This window comes from Meriones unguiculatus, chromosome 8 (genome assembly GCF_030254825.1).
Source record: "Meriones unguiculatus strain TT.TT164.6M chromosome 8, Bangor_MerUng_6.1, whole genome shotgun sequence".
Taxonomy (NCBI): domain Eukaryota; kingdom Metazoa; phylum Chordata; class Mammalia; order Rodentia; family Muridae; genus Meriones; species Meriones unguiculatus.
In genome coordinates, this window is record NC_083356.1 from 71,220,021 (window position 1) to 71,234,771 (window position 14,751).

Here is a 14,751-nt window from a genome sequence, read left to right on the forward strand (position 1 = left end):
TTGTGATCCTAGTGCTGAGGAGACTGAGACAGGGGGATTGCTGGACTGGTTTGAGCCCTCCTACCTGGCTGAATTAATGAGCCCCAGGGTCCCACTGTGGTAGTCTGAATGAGAAATCTCCCGCCACCTCAGGAATCTGAACACTTGGTCCCCACTTGACTGCACTGTCTGGGAGGTTAGGAAGGCAGGGCTTATTGAAGGAAGTGTGGCACTGACAGCGGGATTTGAGTTCATTCTTTCTCGTTCGTGCTTGCTGTTCAAGAGGCGAGCCCTCAGCTTCCTGCCCCAGCCTCCATGCCTGCTGCCTCCTGCCATGCTTCCCCTCTGACCCCACCCTGATGAACTCATCCCTCTGGAACCATAAACCCAACAAACCTTTCTTCAGTAACTAGCCTTGCCTTTGGTGTTTTACCATAGCAATAGAAAAGCAACAAAGATAGCCATCCAACACTTGAGCCAGATCTGGCCTACACACACACACACACACACACACACACACACACACGCACACTCACAGGACTAGATTACGTTTTGCAGAGGAGCCATTTGAAGACAATGGGAATTTTGAGGGTTCTTTGTTTTGCTTTGGTTGTTGGTATCAGGGGTTGGACCCAAGGCCTCGCACGTTCTAGACAAACACTGTGCCACTGCTACAGCCGAGCACCCATAGGACTTCTCTTCTGAACACCCTCTCATCTCCAGGAGGCTGGGGTCTCTGAGCCTCAGCTGTCCCATTTTAAAGATGGGACATGTGCCTTGTACAGGGTTGTGTGGAGAGGAGAAAAAATGTCTGGAAACTCTCCACCGAGCCAAAACTGTCTACAGAAGACTGTGAGCAGCTCCTGGGCCTGGGCAAGGGCTACAAGTAGCTTACTATCAGAGGAGGGAGCCTCTGGACCAAGGGAGGCTTCATGGAGGAGGTAGCATGGCCTCGTCGGTGGGGCAGGACTTTAAGCAGAAATGCTGAGGGTTTGGTAGTGCCTGCTGAGAACTGGGCTGTGTGCACCGTTTCCCATGGTTAATATCGCAGAATCCTGCCAGTGTCCCCACCAGGACAAGATTGCTGGGATTACAGTGTAACTGAGCCCTGAGAGGTTCAGGGCTCATCTGAAGTCACACAGCTGGTCAGGCAGCAGCCCCAGGCTTAGCTTCATCAGTCCTGCCAAGCTCCCTTTGCCACACACACAAGGCAACACTAAGGATGTCTGTGGCCAGTCCTTAGAGCTGCTGCAGGAGACTGACAGTGCCCGAGGCACTGGTGCTTCTCGGCTGGTCTGTGAGCTCCCTGTCAGGTCCCTCAGGTCCTCAGGCAGTCCCAGCTACCTGGTAGGCGCTTTACAAACGGTGTCGCATGGAAACAAATCCACCTTTATTTCTATTTACAACGACTGAGAGGCACAAGCTTCCCACGCACTAATCACTGGTTTCACTGCCCGGTGGTGCAACTGAGGAGACCGACTTCCAGAGGCCAGAGAATGCCGTCCCGGGTGGGGGACGGCCAGTTCATCTGGCTGAAGATGAGGGGTGCCCGACCAGCTGGGACAAGCCGCGACTCTGGGGCAGCCAGAAGGAGAATCCCTAAGAATTCAAAGTCTCCAGACCCAGAGAAGCAAACAAGAGGGTGTGTCTGTGGCTCCCAGCTCTTGTCTGGTTGTGGCATCCCTGTTCCGGGGTCCTGTAGCTTTCCATGCTCTGGCATAGGATGAGACCCAGAGTACATCTGTGACTGCTTCAGAAAGGCCCGAGCTGAGTCTTACACCTTGCGGCAACTGGAGAAGGAGTGTGGCTTGCTTGAGGACGCCCAGCAACTCCGAGGGTCTCGAAGAGAGAAGCCCAGAGCCTTCAGGATGGTGCTGCTTCCAGGAAGAGCAACTGGCGTGGTGGGCTGGCCTCCGGGTGCGGCACGCTGGAGCAGGCCGGCCAGCAGTCTCACTTGAGGTTGTGCTGGCTCTCACGGTGGCGCCGCAGGTCCACCTTTCGCTGGAAGCCCTTGCTGCACAGCTCGCAACTGAAGGGCTTGAAGCCCGTGTGCTTGCGGCTGTGGGTGATGAGATTGGAGCTTTGGCTGAAGGCCTTGCCGCACACCTGGCACTTGTGGGGCTTCTCACCTGGGGGAGGGGCAAGTGGTCAGATGGCAGTGCCCCTGCGGCCTCCACCCTCCATTCTCTATTGTGTTTCTTTTACGGACAGACTTAGAAAGTGATGGGAAATAGCCAGGTGGCGGTGGCACACACCTTTGATCCCAGCACTTGGAAGGCAGAGGCAGGTGAATTGCTGAGTTCTAGGCCAACCTGATCTACATAGTGAGTTCCAGGACAGCCAGGGCTACATAGAGAAATCCTGTCTCTAAAAACCAAAAACAGATAAACAATCACAACAACAACAAAAAGAAAAAAAAAAGAGAAAAGAAAAAGAAAAAAGAAAGAAAGAAAGAAAGAAAGAAAGAAAAAAAGGAAGGAAGGAAGGAAGGAAGGAAGGAAGGAAGAAAGAAAGAAAGAAAGAAAGAAAGAAAGAAAGAAAGAAAGAAAGAAAGAAAGAAAGAAAGAAAGAAGAAACAAAGTGTCCACATCTGTACTGAGAAGTTGAGATTGAGGTCAATATCAGCTACATGTTAACTTGAGGTTAGCCTGGGCTACATCAGACTTTGTCTCAATAAGCAAGCTAAAAAGCAAAATGTTTCTCTGACTGATACTCCAACCAAGCACCATTCATGGAGATGGCCTAGCACCCCTGCACAGATGTAGCCCATGGCAGCTCAGTCTCTAAGTGGGTTCCCTAGTAAGGGGAACAGGGACTATCTCTGACATGAACCCAGTGGCTGGCTCTTTGATCACCGACCCCTGATGGGGGAGCAGCCTTACCAGCCACAGAGGAAGACAATGCAGCCAGTCCTGATGAGACCTGATAGGCCAGGGTGAGAGGGAAGGGAGGAGGACCTCCCCTATCAGTGGACTTGGGGAGGGACATGGGAGGCGACTACAGGTGTGATACAAAGTGAATAAACCGAAATTAATTAAAAAAAACTTAAAAAATGTTTCTCTGACTGTCAATACTGTCAACTTGATGGGACTTAGGGTCACCCAGGAGACACACTGCTGGGAATGTCTGTGAGGGATTTTCTAGACTGGGTTAACTGAAGGCCCGCGCTAAATATGGTGGGCACTGTGCTGTGGGCTAGGGTCCTGGCCTGAGGGCATGCGAGGGAGAAAGGAGGCTGAGCACTGGCGTTCATCCCTCTCTTTCCTGACTGTGGAAGCATGTGACCAGCTGCTCATGCTGCTGCCCCCATGCCCTCCCGCCATGATGGACTCTACTCTCAAACTGTGAGGCAAAATAAACCCCGCTCTTAAGTTGCTTTTCTCAGGCATCTCTGTCACAAAGATAGTCTTTCTCTGGATTCTAAGCTGGCACGAGCCCTTCCTTGTTTCTCAGTGGGTCACCATGGCTTGTGCAACGACTGGCCCACAGAAGCACCGGGTTACAGGGGGAGAGCATGATGGCGTGACTGGCTGTGCGTGATGGATGCAGAAATAATCCTCATGTTGGCCTCAGCCTGCCCTCAGGTCTGCATTGACTTTGCTGCCCTCCTAGTGTTTCTTCATATTGAGGTCCAGTCCTCCAGCCCCTCCTCAAGTGGGTCTCTTGGCAAATGACGGGATGCCCAGAGGCCAGGCAGGAGATCATCTGGCCATCCCCAGGCTCCGCATGGGCACACTCACCTGTGTGGATGTAGGTGTGTTTCTTCATGTCTGACTTCTGGTGGAAGCGCTTCCCACAGAACTGGCAGGGGTAGGGCCGAGTGTCCGAGTGGATGAGCAGGTGGGTAGACAGGGTGGATGAGCGCTTGAAGGCTTTGCCACACATCCGGCACTCGAAGCTACGCTCCTGCCGGAGGAAACGAGGCCCTGGGGGGTCAGGTGCAGGTGGGGCCTCGAGGCCCGGGACAGCCAAGTTGGGCGCAGGACTGGACCCGGCTGGGACAGCCTGAGAAAGAGGACACTCCGTTGGGGTGGCCTCAAGGACAGGGGTCTAGGGGAGCAGGAAGAGCTCCATCCTATTTCTGCTTCCTCAGCCTGGACTGAGGCTTGGGGCCTACCCAGCTTCCTGTGAGCTATTTCCCTGTGTCTTTCACGATATGCCTCTCAAAATAAGCCTCAAGGTATGTCTGTTGACTGACTGATGAAACAGCTAATCTAAGTTTTTCAGGGATGCACCAGTCACCCAGAGTGAGTTCCTCTTGGCTGGTAGCCCAGCTCGGCCTTGGACTTATTGTGAGCAATGATGACCTTGAACTTGCGATCCTCCTGCCTCCACTTCTGAGTGCTGTTACTTACACCACCATTCTTGGTTCATTTTGTGTTGGGGCTCAACCAAGGACTTCATGTATGCTAGGCCAGCACCCTACCCACTGGGACACCTGCCCAGCCCAGTAGCCGTAGGATTTAGGGTGAGCCGTTCAGCCTGCTGGTGTAGGTTGGTTTTCTCACGTGTGCACCGGGGCAGTGCTGGCAGAGGCCTGGCTGGGATGTGGGAGGCTGTGGAGTAGAAGACAGAGCCAGCTTCCAGCCTGATGCTGAGAATGGCTGCTCCTGGGACCACTTCCCACCTTACCTGATCCACTCTGAAATGGAATGAGTCCCAACTGACAGAGACAGGTGGGGTGAGATACGCATTTAACGGAACTCTAAAACTCTAAGAACCCAGGGGTGTCTGCAGGGCCACCCAGAGCACAAGATGGTTTTTGAGTCTCACAGACATATTTCAGTCCCCACTCCCAAATTCCCAGAGCTTCTTCCAAGCAGATGGAAAGCCAGTTCAGCCAGTCAGAGGCCCAGTGTGCTAGGGGATTCAGACCTAGGGGGGCAGGGAGGAAGTCCACTCCTCCCCCGCCGATGCCGATCTGTGTCCTCTTCGGCCTTTGCCAGCTGCTCACCTGGGAATGGACGTGTGTGTGCTGCTCCAAGCTCACCGCGTGGCCAAAGGTTTTCCCACAGACATCACAGGCAAAGGGCCGGGCGCCGCTGTGGGAGCGACGGACATGCACTTCTAGCCCGTGAGGGGTGGAGAACACCTGGAGCAGAGCAAAGAGTCAGGTTCCTGTGGTCATCCTGGCCGTGGGTCCAGCTCCAGAGCAGGATGCAGCAGGGAAGGGCACCGCATTGGTGGTCCTGCTGTTCTTCCGCTCTGTGTCCTGGGGAGTCCCTTACCTCTCTGTGGCAGGTTCCTGTCTATAAAATGGAGGCTGTGTGTGGGGAGGGAGCCAGAAGGCCCCTCCATGCCCCATCTTGAGGCTGAATAACCCATTGGATAAGATCTGAATAACCCATTGGATAAGAGTAGGGGCTGAAGAGATAGCTCAGTTGATAAGAATGTCTGCATAGCACATCGGGCCCTGCACTCTATAAAAGTAGACAAAGCCGGGCATGGTGGTGCATACTTGCCATCCCAACACTTAGGAGGGGGAAAGAGAAGGATCAGGAGTTCTAGGTCATCCTTGGCTACAAAGATACAAGAGGACTTGTCTCAAAAAAAAAAAAAAAAAAAAGAAAAGAAAAAAGGTCTAGAGCTAGATGGAGCCGCTTAGATGCTGTTCTTCCTATCTCCTTGCTGTGGGCTCGGCAGGTGCTTTGACCTTTGCCCTTTATTACCCACAAGAGCTTATTCATGTAAGCAGAAGGCAAGCCACAGTCAGGACTTGGATGGTGTAAGGACTGGTATTCTGCTTCCTACATGATTCCGAGAGTCGCAGCACAGGGACCACCCAGCCAGAAATGACAGCAGGGCCCAGCATCCTGGAGAGAAAGCTCTGGGCTGAGCCCACATGCCCGTCACTCACCTTGTTGCACTTGACACAGTGGTAAGTGTCCATGCCCGGAGAGTATCGGAGGCTGAAGTCCAAGGGTGACTCGGTGCTGGGCACGAGGGGGCTGCCGTACAGCCGCACAGAGCGCTGCAGAAAAGCCGACTGCATGGTGGATGGGGTCTGCTGGTAGCTGTGGCTGTAGGAGGAGGCCAGCATATCCCAGGAGAAGCTGGGCTTGTAGAAAGGGGGTGACTCGGAGAGCGGTGACTCCCCCTCCTGAGGTTGGGATGTCACAAGGGGCCCCTCTGTGCAAAAACACATGTGGGTGATTTATTTTAAGGATTTGCTCTCAGCTCTCTGCAGGTATGTGAATAACATTGTGTGAACATGTGTGTGGGTGTCCTCAGAGGCTAGAACAGGGTGCTGGATCCCCCAGCTGGAGCTACAGGGAGCTTTACCTAAGCTGTGGTGTGGTGCTCAGGTCCTGGAGGAGCAGCGAGTATTCCTAACGGCCATGCTATCTCTCTGGCCATCAGTTGATTAATTCATTCCATCCATCCATCCATCCATCCATCCACCCACCCATCCATCCATCTATCAATCTATCTGTCTACCTATGATAGGGTTTCTCTCTGTAGCCTTGGCTATCCTAGAACTCTCTATGTAGACCAGCCTGGCCTTCAACTCACAGAGATCCGCCTGCTTCTGCCTCCCAAGCATTGGAGTTAAAGGTGTGCACCAGCATGCCTGGTTGAGGTGATTAACTTTGAAATGAGGAACCCCAGTGCTCCATCTCTCCTGATGAGCTCCTGTTGAGGGTTCCAGTGTGCAGCCCAATGTGTACCATTGGAGTAAGTCCTCACTGCAGTTTCAGCCCCCTTATGCTGGGCACCACCTGGCCACTGTCCTCCCAGCTGCTTCACACCCACACCGAAGTCCTCATGTGGAGCAAGTCCTTGCCCAGAGTGTCCATCAGAAGCTGAGAGCCCAGATGGCATCCAGTGACTTTATTGATCCCCCTCCCCCAACTTCATGACCCTAACAAATCCTACCACAGAACCAACCGCTCTCCTCTCAGGCACTTGCAGGGGACAGTGGAGAAAAACCCAGCTGGGTACCTGGGGCTGAGGCCATCTTGGGTAGGCTCTGGTCCAGCAGCATGCCCTGTTCCTGTTTGGCTGTGTTCCAGTCCAGGGTCTGGCTTGGGAGCAGTGTGGTGAGGACCGGGCTGCTACTCAGGGTATGCTCTTTTGCCACTGTGAGGAGACAAGACCCAAGAGTCACCACCCCCCCAGTTCTGGAATGCCTGCAGGGAGCAAGAGACATCACATTTCCAGGGACACCAGCTGCTGCTGCTCATCCCAGGGCACGTAGAGATGAAGGAACTCAGGTCACTCTGAGCTCAGACCTCAGCTGAACCCACATGCCCCTTCCTGGCTCCAAGTCTAATGCTCCCAGAACCCCAAAGGTTAGAGGAAATGAGTATTTCATTCATTCATTCATTCATTCATTCATTCATTCATCATTCAGTGATGGCTAAGACACTCCCTCTAGATGTAGAAGAGCAGCCACAGCATCATCGGGATGGAGTATCAAGTGAGTTGGGGGTTGGGCCTAGCCTGAGCTCAGACTCACCAGGAATTATAGCAGGAGGCCAGGCCAGGTCATTGTCCTGTGCACGAGGCTGGTGGTAGGTGTGTGCCTTCTTACTCTTCACTAGGAAGGATCTCGGCATTTTTCCGGGTGTGCCCCACACCTGCAATGGGGAGAAGGGGAGAGTGGCTAAGATGGCAAGCATCAATCCTTGGGTTTTGAAGCCTCTTCCAGAGATTGAAGACACCCTATCCCCATGCTGGGCTGTATAATATTTCCAAAGTTCACATCCACCTGTCACCTGTGAATGGCACATCAAGTTAAGATGTGCCTGAAGACAGGCCACAAATGGCCAGTGCTGCTCCAGGAAGAGGAAGAACTGCTTGTGTCAGAAGAGAGGTCAGAGTCATGCTGCTCTAAGATGATGGATGCTAAGGGCTGCTGGCTGCTTCCAAGGGCTCAGAGAGATCCATGAAATGATTTTCTCAGAACTTCCAGAAGGAACCAAACTAACTGACATTTTATCTTTGACCATCTGGCCCCCCAGACCTGTGAATTAGTCAAGGCAGAATATAGTCGTGCTGAGAAATTTGAGTTGGCCTGGGTTGTACTTGGAAAGAGAAGGAAGGATGGAGCTGGGGTCTTCGAAGCAGGCATACTGTGGAACTGGTTCTAGCTGCACTTGAGGGGCTAAGGGTGCAGCTCAGCTGGTAGAGTGCATTCACGAAGCCATGGTGCTGCATGTTTATAACCCCAGTTCTTGGGAAATAGAGGCAGGAGGATCACAGTTCAAAGTGTTCCTCAGCTGTATGTGAGTTCAGGGCCAGACTGGTTATACGAAACCCTGCCTAAAGCAGATGAATAAAAAGAGCCATTCTTGAGTGTCAGTTGGACATACTTGAGACCACACAATATGAGCTTAGACATTTGGATTAAAAGCTCATGGCAAAGTGTGGTAGTGCATCCTTTAGCGCCAACACTTAGGAGGCAGAGGCAGTTGGGTCTCCCTGAGTTCAAGGCTAGTCTGATCTATAAAGAGAGTTCCAGGACAACATAGTGAGAGAACCTGTAAAAAAAAAAAAAAAAAAAAAGACAAAACAAACAAAAAGACACCAAAAGAAGATCATGTAGGGAGAACCTCTGTTTTCCTGTTCACTTTGGGTAGACACTTTACTTCTCTGGGCTAATTTCCTTTGCTCCAATGTGTGCTCTCTTGCCTAGGATGCTGGTGAGCCTCCCAGGGTCTTGATGCCTGTCTTTGTCAGGGGTTGAGGAGGCAGGGAGGCTTACAGAGGGACTTAGAGTAAGCAAGGCAAGGAGAGCCTTAACAGCAAGCCTGGATTGCCCTGCAGGGCTGGGAGCTTCTGCAGTCCGAACCTAAGCCTGCAGTCTGCTCTCCAGAAACAGTAGGGATTTCTGTCTGAATCATGGAAAGAAGCCAGAGGAGACCCATTCGCTGGGTTTAGCTGGAGGTCTAGCTTCCCTGTGAATGGTGATAAAGAGGTGAATGTCCGTCAACTCCAGTGGCATCATTGCTTAACTTCTTAGTCAGGAGTCAGGGGAGAATTTGAGGAGCAAATGAGTCAAAGGATCCCCCAGGTCACAAGGTGGGAGCCATGCCGACCTCCCAGGATGTGTCCTTCTGAATCCTCTAGGGCAGCATATGATCAATCTCCCACAAATGGCTCTTATTTTTGCCTTAGCCTGTGTTGTGCTCCCACGGCTCTGGGAGACAGAGAGCCTCCCTTGGAGTCCTCTAGCCTCCCTGTACTCCATACTGTTCAGGCCAAAGCTCAGAAAGCCTGGGAGGAGTCCCAGCCACACCCGGAACCAGCTACTCACTGTATCTGTGATACACCCAGCAAAGGCGGGAAAAAGGATTTGGCTGCCTCTGAGCAACAGTGAAGGGTAGGAGATAAGACCAGGGTGGGAGGCAAGATTAGGAAAGACAGCTTGGAGTTTAGTCTTGGACAAAGGCCTTCAAGTCACCTCTGTCCGAAGTGTGTGTGTGTGTGTGTGTGTGTGTGTGTGTGTGTACTAAACCAGGCACAAGAGGCTTTAAGTCTGCATGTCCTGTAACCCAGAGTCCTGCTGTGGAGTATCAGTGGTTGGGTGTTTGCAGCGTTAACCAGGTCCAGTTCTCCTTGCTATGAAGCCTGTATTCAGATCAGCTAAGAGGGGGACCTGATTCCATGTCCGTCATTGCTGGGAGCAAGAAAGGACATTGAGCATTTAAGATGCATAGCATGGCACCTCCACCCACAGAAGAAGAGCTGAACCTGGCCAGGAGGGAGGCTCAACACAGCAGGAGCTCTCAGGATGAACCAGGGAGCCGGCATAAATTCAAGGCCCTCCATTCTCTGAGTTCTAAAATGAAGGATGGGACCTTAACCTCTCAGGTCTCCCCCACTGACTGATCCTCGGGTCTCTAAACAAAGGATTGGAAGGGCCGCTGTTCATCCTGGCACACAGAGCAGCCACGACCTTATCTTTTGGGGCCAGCCTTCCTCCCCTGCCCCCTTCCCCTTCAGCTTCTCCTTTCCTTCCCCCTCTGAATCTTCCCAAGTCTTCCGTTGAGGGAGTCTAAGCCCTGAGCAGGGGGAGGAGGCTGGATGTGTCCACTTGCCCCAGGACTGCCATGCTCTCAGCAGAGGGACAACAGTTATTCAGTATGGTCTGCGTGCCTCAGGCTGTGCCAGGCTTTTCACATCAGGTCCTCACCAAGACACACTCATCGCACACGACGCCAAAGAGGAAAACAAGCCATGGTCGCAGCCCTACTCTGTGCATTGTGTCACTGGTGACCGGGAAGGAAGCAGAAAGTGTCCTCAGGTTGCAGGTGGGGATCTCAAGACTTAGAGAGGATGCTGACTCGTTCAAGGTCAGGTTAGAGCCAAGCCCAGGACTACTGCCCTGTTTGGATTTGACTCCTGGTCTGCTGCACCCTCCTTACCCCCCAATATCATCTGTAGTCCTCACAGTAGCCACTGATATAGACTATAGTACCAAAAGAAAGTGGGAATGAGAACAAAAAGTCATAGTCCTCTGGTCACCAAAGGCCACACACAGGGTCCTAACCAGCTTCAGGCAGAAAGTAGACGAGAGCAGATTTCCTTAAAGGTGGTTTTGCCCATGGTCCAGAGTTAAAGATGACCCTAGGACAACTGACCAAAACCCAGAGCAACACAGGACCATGACATTCATAAGCACTTACTGGGTGCCTTATGCTTACATGGGAAGCAAGAGGTCCTGGTGTTTTCGATTCCTCCCGCCAGGTTGCCTTGGCCCTCATCCTTTCCCTTCCAGGGCACTCTTTTCCCTAACCTGGCAGGACAACGGGCACTTGGTCAGATCCTCAGGCCTACAGTGGAAACCAAGTATATCCAGAGAATTTCCTTTTGGCCCTTGTTAGCTGAGTTAAAAGAAAAGAGAGAGAGAGAAAACAGGAACCAATTACCTATAGTGTAGTTAATTAAAAACCACTTGGTTTTGATTCACACGAACCATTCTGAGAAAGAGCTCAAGGCAGAGATTGTGAAAGACACCCGGATTTCTTCATAAAACAGAGACAGTGATGGTATCTGGCCTCCGGAAAGAGGCCCCTGTCAGCATACTTCATAAAGCTTCTCTCCCGTAAATAAAGGGTCCTCGGACCCTGACTCAGAACCTGTAGCTGGGGCTGCCTGAGGTGCAGAATCCTAGACCCCCAGGTTTTGAGTATAGTGGGCTCCTCTGGACTTGGCTTTCCTAACTCGGAGGCTCCTAGTTCAGCCCATGGAGAAGAGTCTGATTCTGTGACCGCGTGAGCCGCTAACCTGGGTTTGGTTTTCCTATCTCTCAGAAAAGACGGTTGGGCTAAGAGATTTCTAAACTTCCCCTTTACTCTAAAATCCCATGTACAATCTGTTGACCTTCAGCTAGGGACCGACCTACCTTGCCTGAGACACTGGCTACTTGGGTTCCCTTTTCAGGAGGGTTGGGCAAGACTGGGTTGATTCTCAGGGTCAGCTACAGGGGACCCTTTGGACTTCCTTATGCATAAGGATAGAAGGGAAGAAGGGAACCAGCAAACTGCAGAGCCGACTCATGGGGTCATTGGCCAGGAGCCTGGGTTATCTTGGAGATAACCTAAAGTCAGTGAATTGCATGTGCAAGGCCCTGGTTTCAATCCCCAGCACCACTAAATAAATAGCTAATACTCAGCAATGGCCTTCAGGAGTATGCAGAGGCACAGAGCCGGGAGACTCTGAGTATCCACACTCACAGTGACACCAGTGACATCAGCAGCTGAGAGGTACGGGGGTCCATCCAGGCAGGATGGATAAGCAAGGGACAGCCAGGCCAAAGAACACAATGATTCAGACGTCCCACAGGAGGAAATTCCAGCATGGGTGGCATGATGAACCCCGAGAACATGTAGGGCGAGATAAGCTAGCCACAGGACAAATGTTGTACAGTTGCTCAGAATAGGCAAACTCTCAAAGACTGGAGTAGATTTGAGGTTAGCGGCAGCTGGGGGCAGGAGAATAGTTATTGGTTAATAGGTGTTGAGTTTCAGTTTCATAAAAGGAAACAGCCTGGGGGGGGGATGGATGGTGCTGACAGGTGTACAAGATGAGTCTACTTGACAGCTAAAGAGCAGTGCATAAGACGAGCTCAGCACAGGGGCAAGCATCTGTTCTGGACACTCGGGAGGAGGTCAGGAGGACTGCTTGAGCCCGAGAGTTCCAGGCCAGCCTGGACAAATGCAGGAGGCATTGTCTTGAGGAAAAGAAAGTGGGTTAGTGAGATGTCTCCATGGGCAAAGCTTGCCATGCAGGCTTGGTGACTTGAATCCAGTCCCCAGAACCACATGTTAGAAACAGACCTCCACGTGTGTGCGGTGGCACATGAACCCTACGTCTCCCTCACATGCAAAACAAACCCTGATGATGATGATGATACCTTTTCATTGTTCTCTTGAGACAGAGTCTCTCTATGTAGCCTTGGCTATCCTGGAACTCTTTATGTAGACCACCAAGCATGCCACCATGCCTGATAATGACAATAATCTTAAGTTAAAAACATAAAGGAAAGTAGCTGGTGGCATGGTGGTGCACATCTTTAATCCCAGCACTCTGAGGCAGAGGCAGGTGGATCTCTGTGAATTTGAGGCCAACCTGGTCTACAGAGTGAGTTCCAGGACAGCCAGGGCTGCACAGAGAAAACCTGTCTCGAAAAACCAAAAACAAAAAAGAAAGAGAGAGAGAGAGAGAGAGAGAGAGAGAGAGAAAGAAAGAAAGAAAGAAAGAAAGAAAGAACGAAAGAGAGCACTGGCTATAGAGGACCTGGGTTAAATTCCCAGCATTCACATGACAGCTTACAACTATCTGTAACTCCAGTTCCAGGAGCTCCATTCCAACCAGGCATGGATATTATGCAGTATCTGTGCATGCAGGCAAAATACCCATAAAATAAAATAAATAAATATTTTTAAAAAATTAGGAAGGAAGGCTAAAACAAATAAAATAAAAGAAGAAAAGTTCTGGGGTCGCAGCTGAGGATAGAGTGCTGGGAGGGGGAGGCAGAAGGATCAGTAATGTAGGGGCTTTTTAACTATATAGTGAAAAAAGAAAGAAAGAAGAAGGGGTCAGGGGACCTGGGAGTGAACTTCTGTGGTAGACCCTGAATCCCATGCCTCATACACAAGAACTCCATACACACACACACACACACACACACACACACACACACACACACACAAAGTCAATTTTATGTACATATTTTACCACAATGGAAACAAGACTGAGCAAATAAAATGCTGTCTGCTCATGTCTTCACTAAGAGCAGAGCAGTCCCTCTGGCTGGGATTGCCACCAGAAAGGAGTTAGCACAAAGGCCTTCAGACTTAGGAGCCTTCTGTTCTTTAGGAGCAGGTGTTGTGTCCCAGTGAAGGGACCTTGAGCTGTCTGCTCCCAGAAGCTCTAGCAGCACCCTCAGCCCCCTTTCCTGAAGTGCCGGAGATGGTGAGCTCCACTGGAGTGATCCCACCAGCCAAACCTAAACCATGCAGAAATGCCCGATTGCCCCCAAAGAATTCTCTACAAGGTGACTTCTATGTGGAAACATAACACCTTTCCTGATGGAGGGTGAGTCAGTCACCAGTTTGCAGGGCTTGGAAGAACACAGGTGGATAGGAACAGCTCTGCCAGCACCCAGTGACTGCCAGACCCCCAGGCAGAGGTGACTTGAATTTCCCCCCAGTGGTCTCAAGATGATGCTGGCTTTCCCAAGACCCAGCCACAGACCACAACATCTGTGGGCTTCTCTGCAATGATCCCTACTTTCTAAGACTCAAACTCACCTTTCCCTCTAGGTGATAAGAGCTACAGTTACTCAAAGAGCCAAGAACCCCTGTGGTGCCCCCATCCCCAATCCTGTGCTCTCCGAGGCTGGGCAGCCTCATCTTGTCATCTCCCTCCAGTGGGTTTCCAAGGAAAGGGTGTCTGACTCCCCAGTGGTTGCAGGAACTTTTGAGAAGGTTGTCAGGGCTACAAATTCCTTCTGAGTTCCTGGCACAGGGCAGCTCTGACGTGGGCACCTCTGTCTGTGTTGCACGCTGCCCACAGCCCTAGAAGAGTGCTTTTGCTCCCCTCTGTGTGTGTGCCAGAGAGAAAGAGAGAGAGAGATGCTGAATTTGTGAAGCCTACAATGAAGTTTCACAAAATTTACAGAAGGAAAGCATGATTCCTACGCTAGCGTGGGGCATCACAGACTGGCCCATGCTCCTTCCTCCTTCTCTCCCCCAGTGAGGAGCGTTGCATCCAGAAGAGGGACTGCCACAGTGTTTCCCCTCTCGCGGTAAAGGGAAGCAGTCCTCCTGCCCTGGGGGTCTCAGGGCAGGAACTTTTCGGAAGCTGAGCCCAGCCCTGGTCCGGCAAGCACTCACCTGCAGGGAGCTGTCCTTTTCTGGGTTCTGAGAGCCGAGAACCTCTGTGCCGTCCCCAGGGGTTGCTCTCAGCTCTGTCAACTTTATGAGTCTCTGAACAAACAGACACTTCTCCTTTTCGTCTCTCTCAGTGTTTTTTTTTTTTTTTCCTCTTCTGTTCCCCTCCCTGATTTTCAATCTGATTATTTGTGTCAAAATCTGGAGGCTGCAGCGTCAGCCAATGACCGGGGTGCGCGAGTGCAGCCGCATTTGCTTATCAAAACTTCACAGAAGCTTCTAACCCACTGGAAATTTCTCCAGAAACTTTGAGCAGTATTTGGGTGAAAAAGAGTGGCTTTCTTGCTAAAATGTAAAACATAAAGAATTTACAGTTTCTGACTGGGGGATGTGGGCAGTGTGGAGCCTTCACTTTCTTTGGGTTTTGTTT

The 14,751-nt window shown here is 51.5% G+C and overlaps 1 protein-coding gene across 2 annotated transcripts; it reads right to left on the reverse strand.

Moving 5' to 3' along the window:
* Positions 1–1,337: 1,337 nt before the first annotated feature.
* Positions 1,338–14,450, reverse strand: Gfi1b (growth factor independent 1B transcriptional repressor). Of its 2 annotated transcripts, none has more exons than XM_060390582.1 (7): positions 14,325–14,450; positions 7,439–7,559; positions 6,922–7,059; positions 5,837–6,108; positions 4,934–5,071; positions 3,720–3,885; positions 1,338–2,108 (listed from the first exon to the last, which is right to left on the reverse strand). In XM_060390582.1, the coding sequence occupies exons 2-7, from the start codon at positions 7,536–7,538 to the stop codon at positions 1,930–1,932; spliced, it is 993 nt and encodes a 330-aa protein (XP_060246565.1). In that variant the 5' UTR covers positions 7,539–7,559; positions 14,325–14,450; the 3' UTR covers positions 1,338–1,929. The 2 variants fall into 2 exon arrangements, with proteins under 2 accessions (XP_060246565.1, XP_021520071.1); XM_021664396.2 differs by having other exon boundaries at positions 3,720–3,984.
* Between the last annotated feature and the right edge of the window lie 301 nt (positions 14,451–14,751).

Coding starts and splice junctions, on each gene's coding strand:
- Gfi1b (XM_021664396.2), bottom strand. CDS start 7,538: ATGCCGAGATCCTTCCTAGTGAAGAGTAAGAAGGCACACACCTACCAC. Junction 3,985..4,933: donor ACACACACGTCCATTCCCAG/GTGAGCAGCTGG, acceptor CCTCTTTCTCAG/GCTGTCCCAGCCGGGTCCAG. Junction 2,109..3,719: donor ACACACCTACATCCACACAG/GTGAGTGTGCCC, acceptor CCCCTCCCCCAG/GTGAGAAGCCCCACAAGTGC.